Source organism: Bombina bombina, chromosome 3 (genome assembly GCF_027579735.1).
Source record: "Bombina bombina isolate aBomBom1 chromosome 3, aBomBom1.pri, whole genome shotgun sequence".
In the NCBI taxonomy this organism is placed as follows: Eukaryota; Metazoa; Chordata; class Amphibia; order Anura; family Bombinatoridae; genus Bombina; species Bombina bombina.
In genome coordinates this window covers 311,793,536-311,809,651 of record NC_069501.1, presented here as the reverse complement: position 1 = coordinate 311,809,651, position 16,116 = coordinate 311,793,536, and the positions used below count along the sequence as shown (strand labels likewise).

Below are 16,116 nucleotides of genomic sequence, written 5' to 3'. Positions count from 1 at the left end.
AAGCCCTGAGGTCCAGGGTCTTCAGATTCACGATACGCTTCAGAAATTGGCACTATTCGCTGACGACCTCACTCTCTTCCTCACCGACCCAGTGGAATCACTTCCCCACCTTTTCGGGATTTTTTAATCCTTTAGTGATATTTCTAATTATAAGATTAATGTTTCTAAAACAGAGGCATATATGATCCACATTGCACTACCTGAGCAGAGACGTCTACAACGACTTTACTCCTTCAAATGGTCGACAGATGGGATCAGACACTTGGGGGTTTTCTTGTCTCATGACAAGAACATAGTCTTGCAGGAAAACTACACTGTCCTGCTGCGAGAGGTTGAGGTGAGATTGAAATCTAAAAAATATGAGGAAATCTCTTGGATGGGCAGGATTGCCGCTCTGAAGATGATGATTCTCCCCAAATTAACCTACATTATGAGGTGTATCCCCATCCCTGTGCCGGAAAAGACTTTACGTGGCTTCCAAACCACATTTAATTCTTACGTCTGGGATAATAAGCGGCCGAGAGTGGTGGCAGCCATACTTCAGGCCCCAATAAACCAAGGAGGATTGGGATTACCTTCCATCCAGCTATACCATCAAGCGGCGATGCTCTTGCACGTCTCTGCGTGGGGACCAACCCTGCCCCCAATGAGATGGAGAGAGCTGGAACAGGCTTCCCTCCCTGCCTATGTTGACCTCACGGACTTGTTGTGGGTTCCTCCGCATCTGGCCACACAGATTCCGATCTCTAACCAATTAGTTAAAGACTGTTAATTGGCCTGGTTCCGCCTAAGACATCACGAGTTGATAGCCCCGCATCCTTCTCCTATCCATCCGGTTATGTCGCTCTTGCAGAGGCTACCCAATACTCGACTTGTCCCTTGGAGGGATATAGAGATCTCCATGTTGAGTGATTTCTTCCTGAATGAGAGTCTTCTCTCGTCTCAGGACATGATTGCTAAATACGGTATCCCCAGACTTCTGGAGTTTGACTTTGCGAGACTCAGGTCTATGATGAAAGTATGGGGATTTCTGGTTGACAAGATCAGGAGACCCACGATCTGGGAGGTTAGATGGGGGGCGAACCTGCAGTTGTTCAAACCCCTCACTACCCACTATGGAGCCCTCCACTCTAGTGAAAACCGGACACATGGCTTCCTGGGAGGCAGAACTGGGACTCACTTTCACGCCACTTGATTGGACTAAGGCGATACAACTGACTAAGGCTGCGCTTCATTGCACCACAATGTACGAACTCTATTTCAAGATTCTCACCAGATGGCACTTAGTGCCGACCAAACTTCGGACTCTCTATCCTGAGCATTCACCCCTGTGCTGGAGGGAGTGTGGGGCATGGTGGTCATGCGACAAGCTCCGGCCACTCTGGGCGAAAGTCAGCGCGGCCTGTACGGCCCTGGAACTCCCGACCCCGGATACTCCGGGCCTTGCCCTCTTACATCTAGGGATAAAAAAGCTCCCAAAACACAAGAGATATCTACTAATCTATCTGTTGAAATCTGTCAAGATGTTAATAGCTAGGAATTGGAAAAAGCAGCAGCCCCCGAGATGGCAGGCAGTCATTGACTACTTGCAATATCTTAAAGCAATGGAAGACTATGTCTTTAGAACGAGAAAACAGTCAGATCTCTTCTGTCTAATATGGGAACCCTGGGAGACCCTCCTGAAACCAAATGCATAATGCCCTACTCTCTTTAAAACTGGAGACCCCCTCCCGATCGCCTTGCTCTTCCCCCCTTGAAGATGCACCTCACCATGTGTGACTCGAGGTGCACTCCGTTCTCTGATTTTCCCCCTCCCTCCCCACTCGACACCCCTACCTCCTTATCTAACACCCCCCCCCCCTTTATCCCTTTGAGAGAGGTGGGGAACTGACATCATTAATATCCTTCTTAGCTAGGCATACCACATGCCCCAACTATCCTGCCTCGCTTAGATGTCAGGCTCACTAGATATGGCGTATAGAACCATACGCTATCCAAAATACAGAATGTTAACAGAAAAAAAATATATAAAAGAGTAACCTACTCCTTGACAAACCATTACACACCCACGGGAAAGTGCAATTACACAGCTGAAGTATGATTACTGGGCAAATTGGTTTCCTTTTACAGGGCTGCCGGCCCTGATTTGAACGACATTTGTCTTCTGAAAAATCGCATGTAATTGCGTTCACAAATATGTCAAATGAAAACTGTGTTGTGTTGTGGCTATGTATGATCATTGTTAATAAAAATTTACATAAAAAAAAAAAAAAAAAATTTGAAATGATGTTATATTTGCATCTATTCCCGAGCGTTCTCTGTAACCCTCAGGTCGGGTATGGTGCTCTGCATTGTATCTATCAGAATTTTTGCAAAATAAAAATTATTATAAAGTAAGAAAGACCTCTGTGGGTGAATATTTCAGCCCATATATGGATGCATTTGTCAAGCTAAAAATAAGGTGTAAAAAAAAAAAAAACTGTTTAATAGATTAGATTTAAGTGCTATCTAAATAAAAAACTAAAAACACTATTTTAACATTAAAATATTAAATTTAGACCATTAAACAAAAATAAAGTATCAATTGAATATTGCCAACAACATTCTTATAGCATCTTACTATTTAAACATGACAAAACTATTGTGTATGTGGGTGCTGATACATTTAATGTTCACTTTTGACTCCAATTAAAGGGACACTGAACCCCAATTGTTTTCTTTTGTGATTCAGATAGAGTATGCAATTTTAAGCAACCTTTTAATTTACTCCTATTATAAAATTTCCTTCATTCTCTTGGTATCTATTTGAAAAGCAAGAAAGTTTAGAAGCTGGCCCATTTTTGGTGAACAACCTGGGTTGTTCTTGCTGATTGGTGGATAAATTCACCCACCAATAGACAAGTGCTGTCCAGAGTACTGAACCAAAAATGTGTTGGCTCCTTAGCTTAGCTGCCTTCTTTTTCAAATAAATATAGCAAGAGAACACAGAAAAATTGATAATATGAGTAAATTAGAAAGTTGCTTAAAATTGCATGCTCTATCTGAATCACGAAAGAAAAAATGTGGGTTCCGTATCCCTTTAAGTCTCAACAAACAAATATTATGCAATAAGCAAAGAGACCAATTTAAACAAAAAATTGGAGATATAAACTAACCACGCCGAGCTAAGTGTTTCTCATGATATATTTGATTGCACTCCTAGAAACAAGGAATAAAAAAAGAAGACCCAGGGAATACCCATACAGCCTTGTTACTGACTATATTACGTTCCTACCCACTGGCCTAGAATGTAAATACAAATGACAGAGATAACGCATAGACAAGAGTAAATTCCTTTACAAGTGTTAAAACAGTTTCTTATTGCTCTCTACATAAGTACTTACATGAATGAGCTCTCTTCCATATGTGTTCTCTCTTTATTTTTTTGGTTTTCTTTTGGTTCTTGTTTAACTGATACATTGGAATGTTTTGCTGCTTCAGCATCATCTTCCATTGGCTCATCAAAATCAACATCCTCAAATTCCACCACTGTTTCACTCTCTTCTGTATGCAAGTTAGACAAATTAGCAAGAGACAATTTTGTATTATACAAAGCATATAATACAGACGCCAGATAGACAGTATTCAACCAGCAAAAAGTAAAATGAAATCTCTCTCTCCCTCTCCCAATTCAGCATGTCTTTCACAGGATTACAGAAAAAGAAAACCAAACATGAATAAAACATGAATCAAACAAAAAACAATACACATGTTCTACACGTAGATGCCCTTATAATCCTACTCTTATAAGGATCCCTCTGTACCACTAATCCTATCAACTGTGAGCAAAAATGATCCTTAATAAATAAATTGAAAATTTTTAACCTGTTCATAGAATATCTTTCACCTATATTAAAGAAGAAGAGAACATAACACATAAGGACTTCAAAAGCAAAATAATTTAGTTGTCCTACAGGTATACATTTTTATAATATTTCTCATTATAAGGATCCCTCTAAACCAATAATCATGTCTGTTGTGACCAAGAACCAGTTTTCTTAAATGTCTTAATTGGGAATTTTTTGAGCCTATTATTAATAAACATATATAGAAATAACCAACACAAACAAAACAAGACAAAAAAAAACCTAGAGGCAACACCTAAGTGGTCTAACTACAACTAAGAGACTTGCCTTTAAAGGGACAGTCTAGCCAAAATTAAACTTTCATGATTCAGATAGGGCATGCAATTTTAAACAACTTTCTAATTTACTCAATTCTTTAGATATCTTTTGTTGAAAAAATAGCAATGCACATATGTGAGCCAATCACACAAGGCCTTTAAGTGCAGTAACCAATCAGCAGCTACTGAGCATATCTAGATATGCTTTTCAGCAAGTGATATCAAGAGAATGAAGCAAATTAGATAATAGAAGTCAATTAGAAAATTGTTTAAAATGACATGCTCTTTCTAAATCACGAAAGAAAAAAATTGGGTTTCATGTCCCTTTAAGCATGATATGGTCTATCTGGTAACCTACGCCATCTCAGGAATTAAAAATCCAGCTTTGTAAAAAGGTCTCAAAATATCAGCTTGTAGCTCAGATGGTTGTAATCTAATAACACCAATCCACTTGCTATGGAAGAATCTGAGTTGATTTTCATTAGTTAGCTCTAAATTCATTTGCTCTATAATTAGTTGTGTAATCATTTTTTGCCCAAATTCAGCTATACTAGGATATCTTTTAGCTTTCCAATATTGAAATATTAGGTTCCTTGCAATTTGTATCTCTGTAATGATCAGAGAGAGTTCTTCTTTAGCGAATTTTGTAGAGAAGAGGAAAAAAAAAAAATACTCTCACTGATTGTCTCACAAACCTATTCAACCAAAATGCTATCTTTTCCCAGAGCTGATATATCCTCGGGCAGAGCCACAAGCAATGGGGTATATCTGCCCCAGGGGCATGGCAGTGAAAACAATTCCCGTTAGACCTCTTGTCCCATTTAACTAGCCGAGAGGGAGTTATATATGCTAGATTCATCAGGTAGCTATGAGATTCTTTCCCTGCAATAAACTTATTTCCAACCAATGCTATACTCTGTTTAATATCTTGAACTAATAAATTAGGAAAGAATTTTTGCCACTTGAGAATAAGCGATTCTAGATGCAAGTTGCCAAGTATTTTCATTCTCATTTTATACCATATTGATATTAAGTGATAACCCATCCGATATATCTGTAAGCTGGATTCTATTATCCCCCAACTGTGAATTGCCCCGAGGTATATGGGTTAGATATTTATGAAATTGCCTAACCTGTAGAAAGGCAAAAAAATGCTGCCTAGTTAAGTCAAATTCGTCTTGTAGTTGTGTAAAGGATTTTAGGGTTCCCAGATCTTTATCAATTAATTGCTCCAAATTCTCTATGCCTTTACTTTTCCAAATATGGAAGATACCCAAACTTAATCCTGGGATAAACTATGGATGCCCCACAATAGGTAAAAACCTTGAAAACCTAAAATTTATCTTAAGATCTGAACAAAATTTGCCAGGCTCTGACTATGTTACTAATAATCTTGATATTCAATACCAGTGCCGGCAACTTCACTATAGGGGTATGTAGAATCGCTTTCAATGTGAATGGTTTTATTAGGCTATCCTCGATGTCTATCAACGAACAATATTCTTTTTCAGTTATCCAATCAATTGCCACCTTTAACATTGTAACCCGATTATATATTTTGAAATTTGGGAGTCCAAACCATCCAAACTCTTTATCTAGATATAAGGTACATCTTGCAAGTCTGGCTCTTTTTTTTACCCCAAATAAAAAATTTGCAATCTCTCATATCTCTTCAAATCCATATTTATAATAAAAATTGGAAGATTCTGGAGTATATATAATAAGCGGGGAAATAAGAAGGTTTTTAACACCATAATTCTGGCAGACACCGACATAGGTAGTGGTCTCCATTTTTCTAACAGGATTTTACTTTCTTGAAAAAACTTGAGATGATTTAATGTATACCATCCGGAAGGGTTTAAACTCTAGTATAACCCTAAATATTTAATATGCTCAACTTCACGAAAAGGATGGTGAAAAAGATATCCTTTGGAACGATTAATCCATAGTATTTCTGATTTGGAGTAATTTACTTTGTAGCCTGAAAATGTGCCAAATTCATTGACTATATCTAGTAATTTCGGGATACTATGTGCTGTTCTAGACAGAAAAATTATTATTATGTCATCCGCATATAATGACAAAATTACCTTGCCATCTCCCAACTTAATTCAATCTAGCGCTTGTCTTAATCTAGCCGCTAATGGTTCTATCGAGAGATTAAACAGTAGCGGCGACAACGGACAACCTTGTCTAGCCCCTTCCCTTTAGTCAAGATAATTTTTGGTGAGAAATGTCCGTTTATATAAAGGGTAGAGCAGGGAGCCTTATATATCAATTTAATTAAGTTGAGAAAATTATCCGTTATACCAAACCGTAATAATACAGTAAATAGATGATCCCATACTATTGCATTGAATGCTTTTTCAGCATCTAAAGTCAGAAGGGCCAGGTCTACCTTACTTGGTGTGTCTTTGGACTTACTTTTGCTCCAATAGTGACTCAGAACTAAGAGGACTTTTCGTATGTTTTTTGATATGCTTCTACCTGGCATAAAGCCCGATTGGTCACTGTGGATCAGATTGTTAATACATTTTTCAGCCTTTCTGCAACTATAGCTGTAAGAATTTTATAATCATTATTTAACAATGATATTGGTCGATATGCGTTAAGATTTTCTGGGTCTGTCTTTTTTGTGTAATAAAATAACCGTGGAGGCACAAAAGAGAGTGAATTGTAAAGAATTTTTTATATAGTATTGATTGAATAGGACTCGCAACATGTCACTAATATTTTTAAGAATTTTGTAAAATCCAATGGGTACTTGGTCCGGCCCAGGGGCTTTATTTAATTTAGCCTTCTCTATAGCTTTTAAGATTTCTTCTACGGTTATATGTTGGTTCAATTCTGTACGTTCTTCTAATGAAATTTGTGGTAGGGACACATGGTTCCAAAATTGCTCTTTTACCTTCTCATTACATGGACCTACCGAATATAGTTCTTGAACGTATTCGTACATTACCCGGCATATCTCACTTGGTGACGTAACTCTCATGTTCCCTTGCTTAATACTAACTATGTTTTTACTCCCCCCTGCCCTCCCTTGATCATTTTAGCTAAGAATTTTGCTGACCTCCCGTTATAGCTGGGAAAAAAGCATTCGCTCTTCTATCCTGCTTAGCTTTTTTATCCTTCATAAACCCTTCTCTATCTGCTTTAGCTTTCATGTAGCTAGACCAGGTTGTATTATTGGGATTATTAACATAAGATTTATAGTTGTTTTTTAATTGATTTGCCAATTGTATCTCCCGTGACCGAGTTTATTTTTTCCACTTAACCAGATATGCTTTTATTTCCCCACGCAAAACCTCTTTTGCGGCTTCACAAAAAGTCTCTATCTTGTGGTAATAGTTTTTATTTTCTAGTGTATATTGGTTCCATTTATGTATTAAAAATCTGTTAAACTCAATATCATGGATGAGATATTTCAGGAAGAAAAAATTATTGGCTTATGACTTATTAAGTTTGATACCATCTATAACTAAAGCTATTATCGCATTCTATTTCCACTATGATATATCTCCCCCCCCTTATCCCTATCCTGACTAAGAATTTTATACTTTAATTTTTTAGAAAAAATTATTGCTACCCCTCTCTTAGGAGATTATTTCACCTATCCAGTTATATTTAAGTTTACCCATCTCTTCATCTTGTAGGTGAGTCTCCTGTAAGAGAGCAATGTCTGGGTTCTTTTTTTTTTTTTTTTAAGTTTTAAAATTATAGACCTCTTGGCTGGGGAGGTTATCCCCCCAACATTCCACGATACAATATTAACCATTCCTACCTCTGGGTTTTAAAAGAAAGAAAAAAAAAAAAAGAAAAAAAAAAAAACACAACATTAGACCAAAAACTTAAACTCTTTCTCTTTATCGCTCTCTCTTTATCTCTCTCTCTTTCTCTCGTCTTTTGCCATTCGTGACAAAAATTCATTATTAAATAGTGATGTTTCGAGACCAAAATGTTGTCCCTTCCTCTGACAAACAACTAGTGAACAAGCAAAACTTTTAAAGGCATGTGTTCCCCTAAAATAAGCAGCCAATCAAAGCTGTCCGTGTGTAAAAGTGATGCTCAGGATCATTAACAATCAAAACAACACATTCATTAGCAGTTATAATATGCACAAATGTGAAATATAAATGTGGTAGTTACATTCACCGCCTATGGCCTGATCAATCATATGTATAGGTAGTATGCTGTATTAGTATGATAGCAGGGGTCACAACAATAACACAATTAACATAATGGGCAACCAGCAAGTCACTATCAGCAAGGCGGGGTTCACAGTGTGCAACTCATTGCGGATTGGCAATCGGTAGTTTAGGTTTTTTAGTGTTAGGTTTTTTATTTAGGAGGGTTTGGTGGGTGGGGGGTTTTACTGTTGGGGGGGGAACTATTTTTAATGCCGATTTCTTTAGAGCAATGCCCTACAAAAACCCCTTTTAAGGGCTATTGGTAGTTTATCCTTAGATTAGGGAGTGTTTATTTTGGGGGGGGGCTTTTTTAATTTTCATAGGGATTAGGTTTAATTTTGGATAGTAGCGTTTATTTTTTGTAATGTTAGCCTTTTTTTATTATCTAATTTTAGATTAATGCAATATAATTTTTTAAATTGTAATGTATTTTTTCTTTCATGTAATTGGCAAGAGTCTTTGAGCTAGTGATGTATGGGATATACAATCCTACCAGGAGGAGCAAAGTTTCCCAAACCTCAAAATGCCTATAAATACACCCCTCACCAAACCCACAATTCAGTTTAACAAACTTTGCCTCCTATGGAGGTGGTGAAGTAAGTTTGTGCTAGATTTCTACGTTGATATGCGCTTCTCAGGATTTTGAAACCCGATTCCTCTCAGAGTACAGCGAATGTCAGAGGGTTGTGAAGGGAGTATCACCTATTGAATGCAATGCTTTTCCATTACATAGGTTCTATGTTATCGGTCGTAGAGGTTCATCTCCTACCTCCTTTATTTAGATCGACGATATAGGCTCATATTCCATTACCTCTACTGATTCTGTTTCAGTACTGGTTTGGCTATCTGCTATATGTGGATGGGTGTCTTTCGGTAAGTATGTTTTCATTACTTAAGACACTCTCAGCTATGGTTTGGCACTTTAAGCATTAATATAAAGTTCTAAATATTTGTATTGTACTTAAATTTGCCATGAGTCAGGTTTATGTATATTTCCTTTTGCAGACTATCAGTTTCATATTTGGGAGAAAAACATATTATAGTCTTATCAATTGACTGCTTTTTCATTAAATTTCACGGGCAAAATTAGGCTCGCAAGGGCGCAAAATGCCAAAGTTTGTGTTATTCTTGGCTCAAGAATTTTTTTGGCGCGAAGGTACGTCCGATGACGCAAATTCGTCATTTCCAGCATCTTAGTTGACGCCGAGTTCCTTGCACAGAAGATTCAGAAGATCCTTCCTCAGATATTGACACTGACAAATCTACTTATTTATTTAAAATGGAGTATATTCGTTCCTTGTTAAAAGAGGTGTAGATTACATTGGATATTGAGGAAACTAATCCTCTTGATATTAAAACTAGTAAACGTTTAAATTCCTTTATAAACCTCCTGTGGTTACTCCAGAGGTTTTCCCAGTTCCTGATGCCATTTCTGATATGATTTCTAAGGAAAGGAATAGGCCTGGTACTTTTATTCCTTCTTCAAGGCTTAAAAAAAAATTGTATCCTTTGCCAGCAGCTTGATTGGAGTTTTGGGAAAAGATCCCCAAAGTTGAAGGGGCTATTTCTACTCTTGCTAGACATACTACTATTCCTATGGAAGATAGCACTTCTTTAAAGACTCTTTAGATAGGAAACTTGAATTCTATCTAAGGAAAGCTTATTTATATTCTGGCTATCTTCTTAGGCCTGCCATTTCTATGGCCGATGATGCAGCTGCATCAACTTTTTGGTTGGAAAGTTTAGCTCAACAGGAAATTGATCCCGATTTGTCTAGCATTGTTCGCTTGCTTCAACATGTTAATCATTTTATCTGTGATGCCATTTTTGATATCAAAATTTATGTTAAATCTATGTCTTTAGCTATTTTTGCTAGAAGAGCTTTGTGGCTCAAATATTGGAATGCTGACATATTATCTAAGTCTAGATTACTATCTCTTTCTTTCCAAGGTAATACGTTATTTGGTTCTCAGTTGGATTTGATTATTTAAACTGTCACTGGGGGGGAAGGGAGTTTTTTTTGCCTCAGGATAAAAAGACCTAAGGGTAAATCTAAAGCTTCCAACCGTTTTCGTTCCTTTCGACAAAGTAAGAAACAGAAACCAAATCCTTCCCCCAAGGAATCTGGTTCCAATTGGAAACCTTCTTCAAGTTGGAGTAAATCCAAGCCGTTTAAGAAACCAAAGCCAGCCCCCAAGTCTGCAAAGCTCAGCTGGTAGGGGGCAGATTAAGATTCTTCCAAAACATTTGGGCAGATTCTGTCCAAAATCAATGGATTCGGAGTATTGTTTCTCGAGGGTACCGAATAGGATTCAGAGTAAGACCTCCTGTGAGAAGATTTTTTCTCTCACGCATACCAGAAAATCCAGTAAAGGCTCAGGCTTTTCTGAAGTGTGTTTCAGACCTGGAGCTTTCAGGGGTAATCACACCAGTTCCGTTTCAGGAACAGGGTCTGAGGTTTTATTCAAATCTATTCATTGTCCCAAAGAAAGAAAATTAATTCAGGCCAGTTCTGGATATGAAAATTTTGAATAGTTATGTAAGAGTGCCAACTTTCTAAATGGTGACTATAAGGACTATTCTGCCTTTTGTTCAGCAAAGGCATTATATGTCCACAATAGACTTACAGGATGCATATCCGATTCATCCAGACCACTATCAGTTTCTGAGATTCTCTTTTCTAGACAAGCATTACCAATGTCGCTCTTCCATTTGGCCTAGCGACAGCTCCAAGAATCTTTTCAAATGTTTTCTATGCCCTACTCTCTGTAATCAGAGAGCGGGGTATTGCGGCGTTTCCTTATTTGGACGATAGCTTGATACTAGATCAGTCTTTACTTTCTGCAAAATCTCACAAAAATCAACTAGTGTTTCTTCAAAGACATGGTTTAATGATCAATTTACCAAAAAGTTCTTTGATTCCTCAGACAATGGTCACCTTTTTAAGGTTTCCAGATAGATTCAGTGTCCATGACTGTCTCTAACAGACAAGAGACCATTAAAATTGGTTTCAGCTTGTCGGAACCTTCAGTCTCAATCATTCCCCTTCAGTAGCTATGTGCATGGAAGTTTTAGGTCTCATGACTGCAGCATCGGATGCGATCCCCTTTGCTCGTTTTCATATGAGACCTCTCCAACTTTGTATGCTGAAACAATGGTGCAGGGATTATACAATGATATCACAATTAATATCCTTAAATTCCAATGTTCGACTCTCTGACTTGGTGGATAGATCACCATCGTATAGTTCAAGGGGCCTCTTGTTCGTCCAACCTGGACTGTGATCACAACAGATGAAAGTCTTTCAGGTTGGCTGTCTGGGGATCTCGGACAGCACAAGGGGTTAGGAAATCTCAAGAGGCGAGGTTACCAATCAATATTTTAGAACTCCGTGCTATTTTCAGGGCTCTTCAGGTTTGGCCTCTGTTGAAGAGAGAATCGTTCATTTGTTTTCAGACAGACAATATCACAACTGTGGCATAGATCAATCATCAGGGTGGGACTCACAGTCCCCAAGCTATGAGAGAAGTATCTCAAATACTTGCTTGGGCGGAATCCAGCTCTTGTCTAAATTCTGTGGTTCATATCCCAGGTATAGACAATTGGGAAGCAGATTATCTCAGCCGTCAGACTTTACATCCGGGGGAGTGGTCGCTCCATCAAGATTTGTTTTCTCAGATTGTTCAGATGTGATGTCTTCCAGAAATAGATCTGATGGCTTCCCATCTTAACAAGAAACTACCCAGGTACCTGTCCAGGTATCCTCAGGCGGAAGCGGTGGATGCGTTAGCAGTTCCTTGGTGTTACCAACCTGCTTATATCTTCCCGCCTCTGGTTCTTCTTCCAAGAGTGATTTCAAAGATCATCACGGAAAAATTGTTTGTGTTGCTGGTAGCTTTAGTATGGCCTCACAGGTTTTGGTATGCGGATCTTGTTCGGATGTCCAGTTGCCAACATTTGCCACTTCCATTAAGGCCAGACTTATCTCAAGGTCCGTTTTTCCATCAGGATCTCAAATAATTAAGTTTGAAGTTATGGAAATTGAACCCTTAGTGATAGAGGTTTCTCTGACTCAGTGATTATTACTATGTTACAGGTGTGTAAATCGGTTTCTACGAAGATTTTATTATCGAGTTTGGAAGACTTATATTTCATGGTGTTATTCTCATAAATTTTCCTGGCATTCTTTTAGAATTCCTAGAATTTTACAGTTTCTTCAGGATGGTTTTGATAAGGGTTTGTCTGCAAGTTCCTTGAAGGGACAAATCTCTGCTCTGTTTTATTTCACAGAAAGATTGCTAAGCTTCCTGATATTCACTGTTTTGTACAGGCTTTGGTCCGTATCAAGCCTGTCATCAAATCAATCTCTCCTCCTCGGAGTCTTAATTTGGTTTTGAAGGCTCCTCAGTTTGAGCCTATGCATTCTTTGGACATTAAACTACTTTTTTGGAAAGTGTTGTTCCTTTTGGTCATCTCTTCTGCTAGAAGAGTTTCTGAATTATCTGCTCTCTTGTGAATCTCCTTTTCTGATTTTCCATCAGGATAAAGCAGTTTTACGGACTTCATTTAAATTTCTACCTAAGGTTGTGAATTCTAACAACATTAATACAGAAATTGTTGTCCCTTCTTTGTGTCCTAATCCTAAGAATTCTTTGGAGAGATCTTTACATTCTTTGGATGTGGCGAGAGCTTTGAAATATGTTGAAGCTACTAAAGATTTCAGGAAGACTTCTAGTCTATTTGTTTTCTTTTCCAGTTTCTCGGAAAGGTCAGAAGGCTTCTGTCATTTCCTTGGCATCTTGGTTAGACCTTTTGATTCATCAGGCTTATTAGGAGTCGGGTCAGGCCCCGCCTCAGAGAATCACAGCTCATTCTAATAGATCAGTCTCCATTTTGTGGGATTTTAAGAATGAAGCTTCAGTTGATCAGATTTGCAAAGCAGCAACTTGGTCTTTGCATACATTTACTAAATTCTACCGTTTTTATGTATTTGCTTCTTCGGAAGCAGTTTTTGGTAGAAAAGATCATCAGGCAGCTGTTTCAGTTTGATTCCTCTGCTTATGTTTGCGTTTTTTCTTTTCATTATGAGAATAAACTTATATTTTGGGTTGTGGATTTTTTTTTTTTTTTATTAGCGGAAAATAGCTGTTATTATTTTATCCCTCCCTCTCTAGTGACTCTTCTGTGGAGTTCCACATCTTGGGTATTACTATCCCATACGTCACTAGCTCATGGGCTCTTGCCAATTACATGAAATAAAACATAATTTATGTAAGAACTTATTTGATAAATTAATTTCTTTCATATTGGCAAAAGTCCATGAGACCCACCCTTTTTATGGTGGTTATGATTTTTTTGTATAAAGCACAATTATTTCCAAAATCCTTTGTTGATGCTTTTTACTCCTTTCTTTATCACCCCACTGCTTCGCTATTAATTAAACTGAATTGTGGGTATGGTTAGGGGTGTATTTATAGGCATTTTGAGGTTTGGGGAACTTTGCCCGTCCTGGTAGGATTGTATATCCCATACGTCACTAGCTCATGGACTCTTGCCAATATGAAAGAAATTAATTTATCAGGTAAGTTCTTACATAAATTATGTTTTTTAATGCAATTAAGGGTTTAATTTAGGGGGTTTTAAGTTAGGGGACTGTTAAGGAGTTAATAGGTGAATTAGGTTTAATGGGTTGTGGGGGGTTGGCAGATTAGAGGTTAATAATTTTATTGTGTTTTTTTTTCTTAATACTTTGTACAGGCGGTTAGTTTTTGTTTTTTTTAAATACTTATTTCGGGAGGTTAGTTTTTTGTATTACTTATTGCGGACGGTTAGATTGTTTTTTTTAATGCTCCGTTTGCCTTCGCTGCATCCCGGTGGATTCCGAAAATGGCAGGGTGGTTTAAGTATCCACTCTTTCACCACCCTGCCATTTTCGGAATCCACATGGATGCAGCTTCGCTGCATCCAGGTGAATTATTTTGACTGCCTCGCACTGCCAACCTTCCATTAAGGATGCGCGTGCAACTGCAGACGGACGCGTTACAAACGCGATTATAGTATAGATATCCAAATATATATATATATATATATATACACATACGAACAAGTTAAAGTCCAGCACCAATTCACTTCTAGGTAAGGGTGCAAGCAGCCTCTGTCTCACCTTGACAGGTATTAATATGCAAAATAGAAATGGCTGCAGCACACCAAGTTAGATTTATAACATTTTTATTACAAGCAGTGAAATACAGGTGACGTTTCTGGCTTCTGCCCTTTCTCAAGGCTTGAGAAAGGGCAGAAGCCCGAAACGTCGCCTGTATTTCACTGCTTGTAATAAAAATGTTATAAATCTAACTTGGTGTGCTGCAGCCATTTCTATTTTGCATATATATATATATATATATATATATATATATATATATATATATATATATATATATATATATTTTTTTTTTTTAAAAAGAATAGTTGTCTCTTGATGTATATGCAGGCAATTTTTTGCAGCAGTAAAAAATATGTTGTGCTTTTGAAAATGGATGTGCGCCGATACCTCTTTGTTTGTCTAATTACTGGGTCATATTGGCAGCACTCCCAGATGTTGATTTAAACCTTTTGTAAGGTGTGCTAAAAAAACAAATTTTGTATTTGTATTTAAAAATACCAGGGAGACTGACCATCTCCCATTGGTTTAAGCACCCCACCCAAGTTCAGGTGTGCTCATTACAGTGTTAAAGAGTTGTGAATAAAAAGCCAGGGAGTCTCATTCTATTATGGAGAGTAAAAGCAGGAATGTTTCAGCCCTCTGTGGCAAAAGGACTTAGAATAGGACCAGTCGAATTGGGGCACCTTGTAAGCGGTGACTGGCTAAGCAAAATATGGCCATATCGTGTGACTAAGTTCCCAATATTTTTTAAAAAAGAATAGTTGTCTCTTGATGTATATGCAGGCAATTTTTTGCAGCAGTAAAAAATATGTTGTGCTTTTGAAAATGGATGGGCGCTGATACCTCCTTGTTTGTGTAATTACTGGGTCATATTGGCAGCACTCCCAGATGTTGATTTAAACTTTTTGTAAGGTGTGCTAAAAAAAACAAATTTTGTATGTATGTATATATATGTATATACACACACACACATGCAATTAAACAGTCTATCGCAGATTGGTAGATATGCTATACACTGCAGTACCTTTGTACATACAGTGCCAATTTTGGAGTTAAGAACAAAGGTAGGCTATTTTAGCTTTTATTTTTTAATGTTGTTTTCTATCAGCTGTGTAAAGGTAAAATGCTGGTACTGTAAACCCCAGTATACTAGTGTCATTTATGTCACTTTAAGCAATGAAAAAAACAAATATGCATAATCACTTAGATCCCTCTCTAGATCCAACATTTACCTTTCGTTTAGCCCATAACACATAATAGGGTCAAGCTATTTTGCAATAAAAGGGGAAAAATACCTTCTATGGAATCTTCCATTTTTAAAGAACCATTTTTAGGCAAATCTGGAGTCTCAGCTTTAGTTTTCTGCTCTTGCTTAATTTCCATAGGTTTAAAAGAATGACTGGGTGTTTTTGAGTGAGCAGCAGCTGTAGGATAATCATGCTTTGCAATAGCTGGTGGTTTTCGGACATGTGCAGGAGAAACCTTAAAGATGGAAAGAAAAACTAAATTAGACATTTTAAAAACAATAAGGCAGGTAGCCCGTATTCCTATCTACAGTGCTGGAATAATTAACTCTAAGTTGTACCAAAGGCAATAATTCC

At 37.5% G+C, this 16,116-nt stretch overlaps 1 protein-coding gene across 1 annotated transcript in view; it reads right to left on the bottom strand.

Annotated features, from left to right (window-relative positions):
* Nucleotides 1–16,116, bottom strand: part of POLA1 (DNA polymerase alpha 1, catalytic subunit) — a 1,417,985-nt gene that overhangs the window by 1,376,262 nt on the left and 25,607 nt on the right. Inside the window, exons 8-9 of the mRNA XM_053705268.1 lie at nucleotides 15,811–15,997; nucleotides 3,384–3,543 (exon numbers count right to left, since the gene is read on the bottom strand). Coding sequence (XP_053561243.1) covers nucleotides 3,384–3,543; nucleotides 15,811–15,997 — 347 coding nt within the window. The remainder of the gene's footprint in view (nucleotides 1–3,383; nucleotides 3,544–15,810; nucleotides 15,998–16,116) is intronic.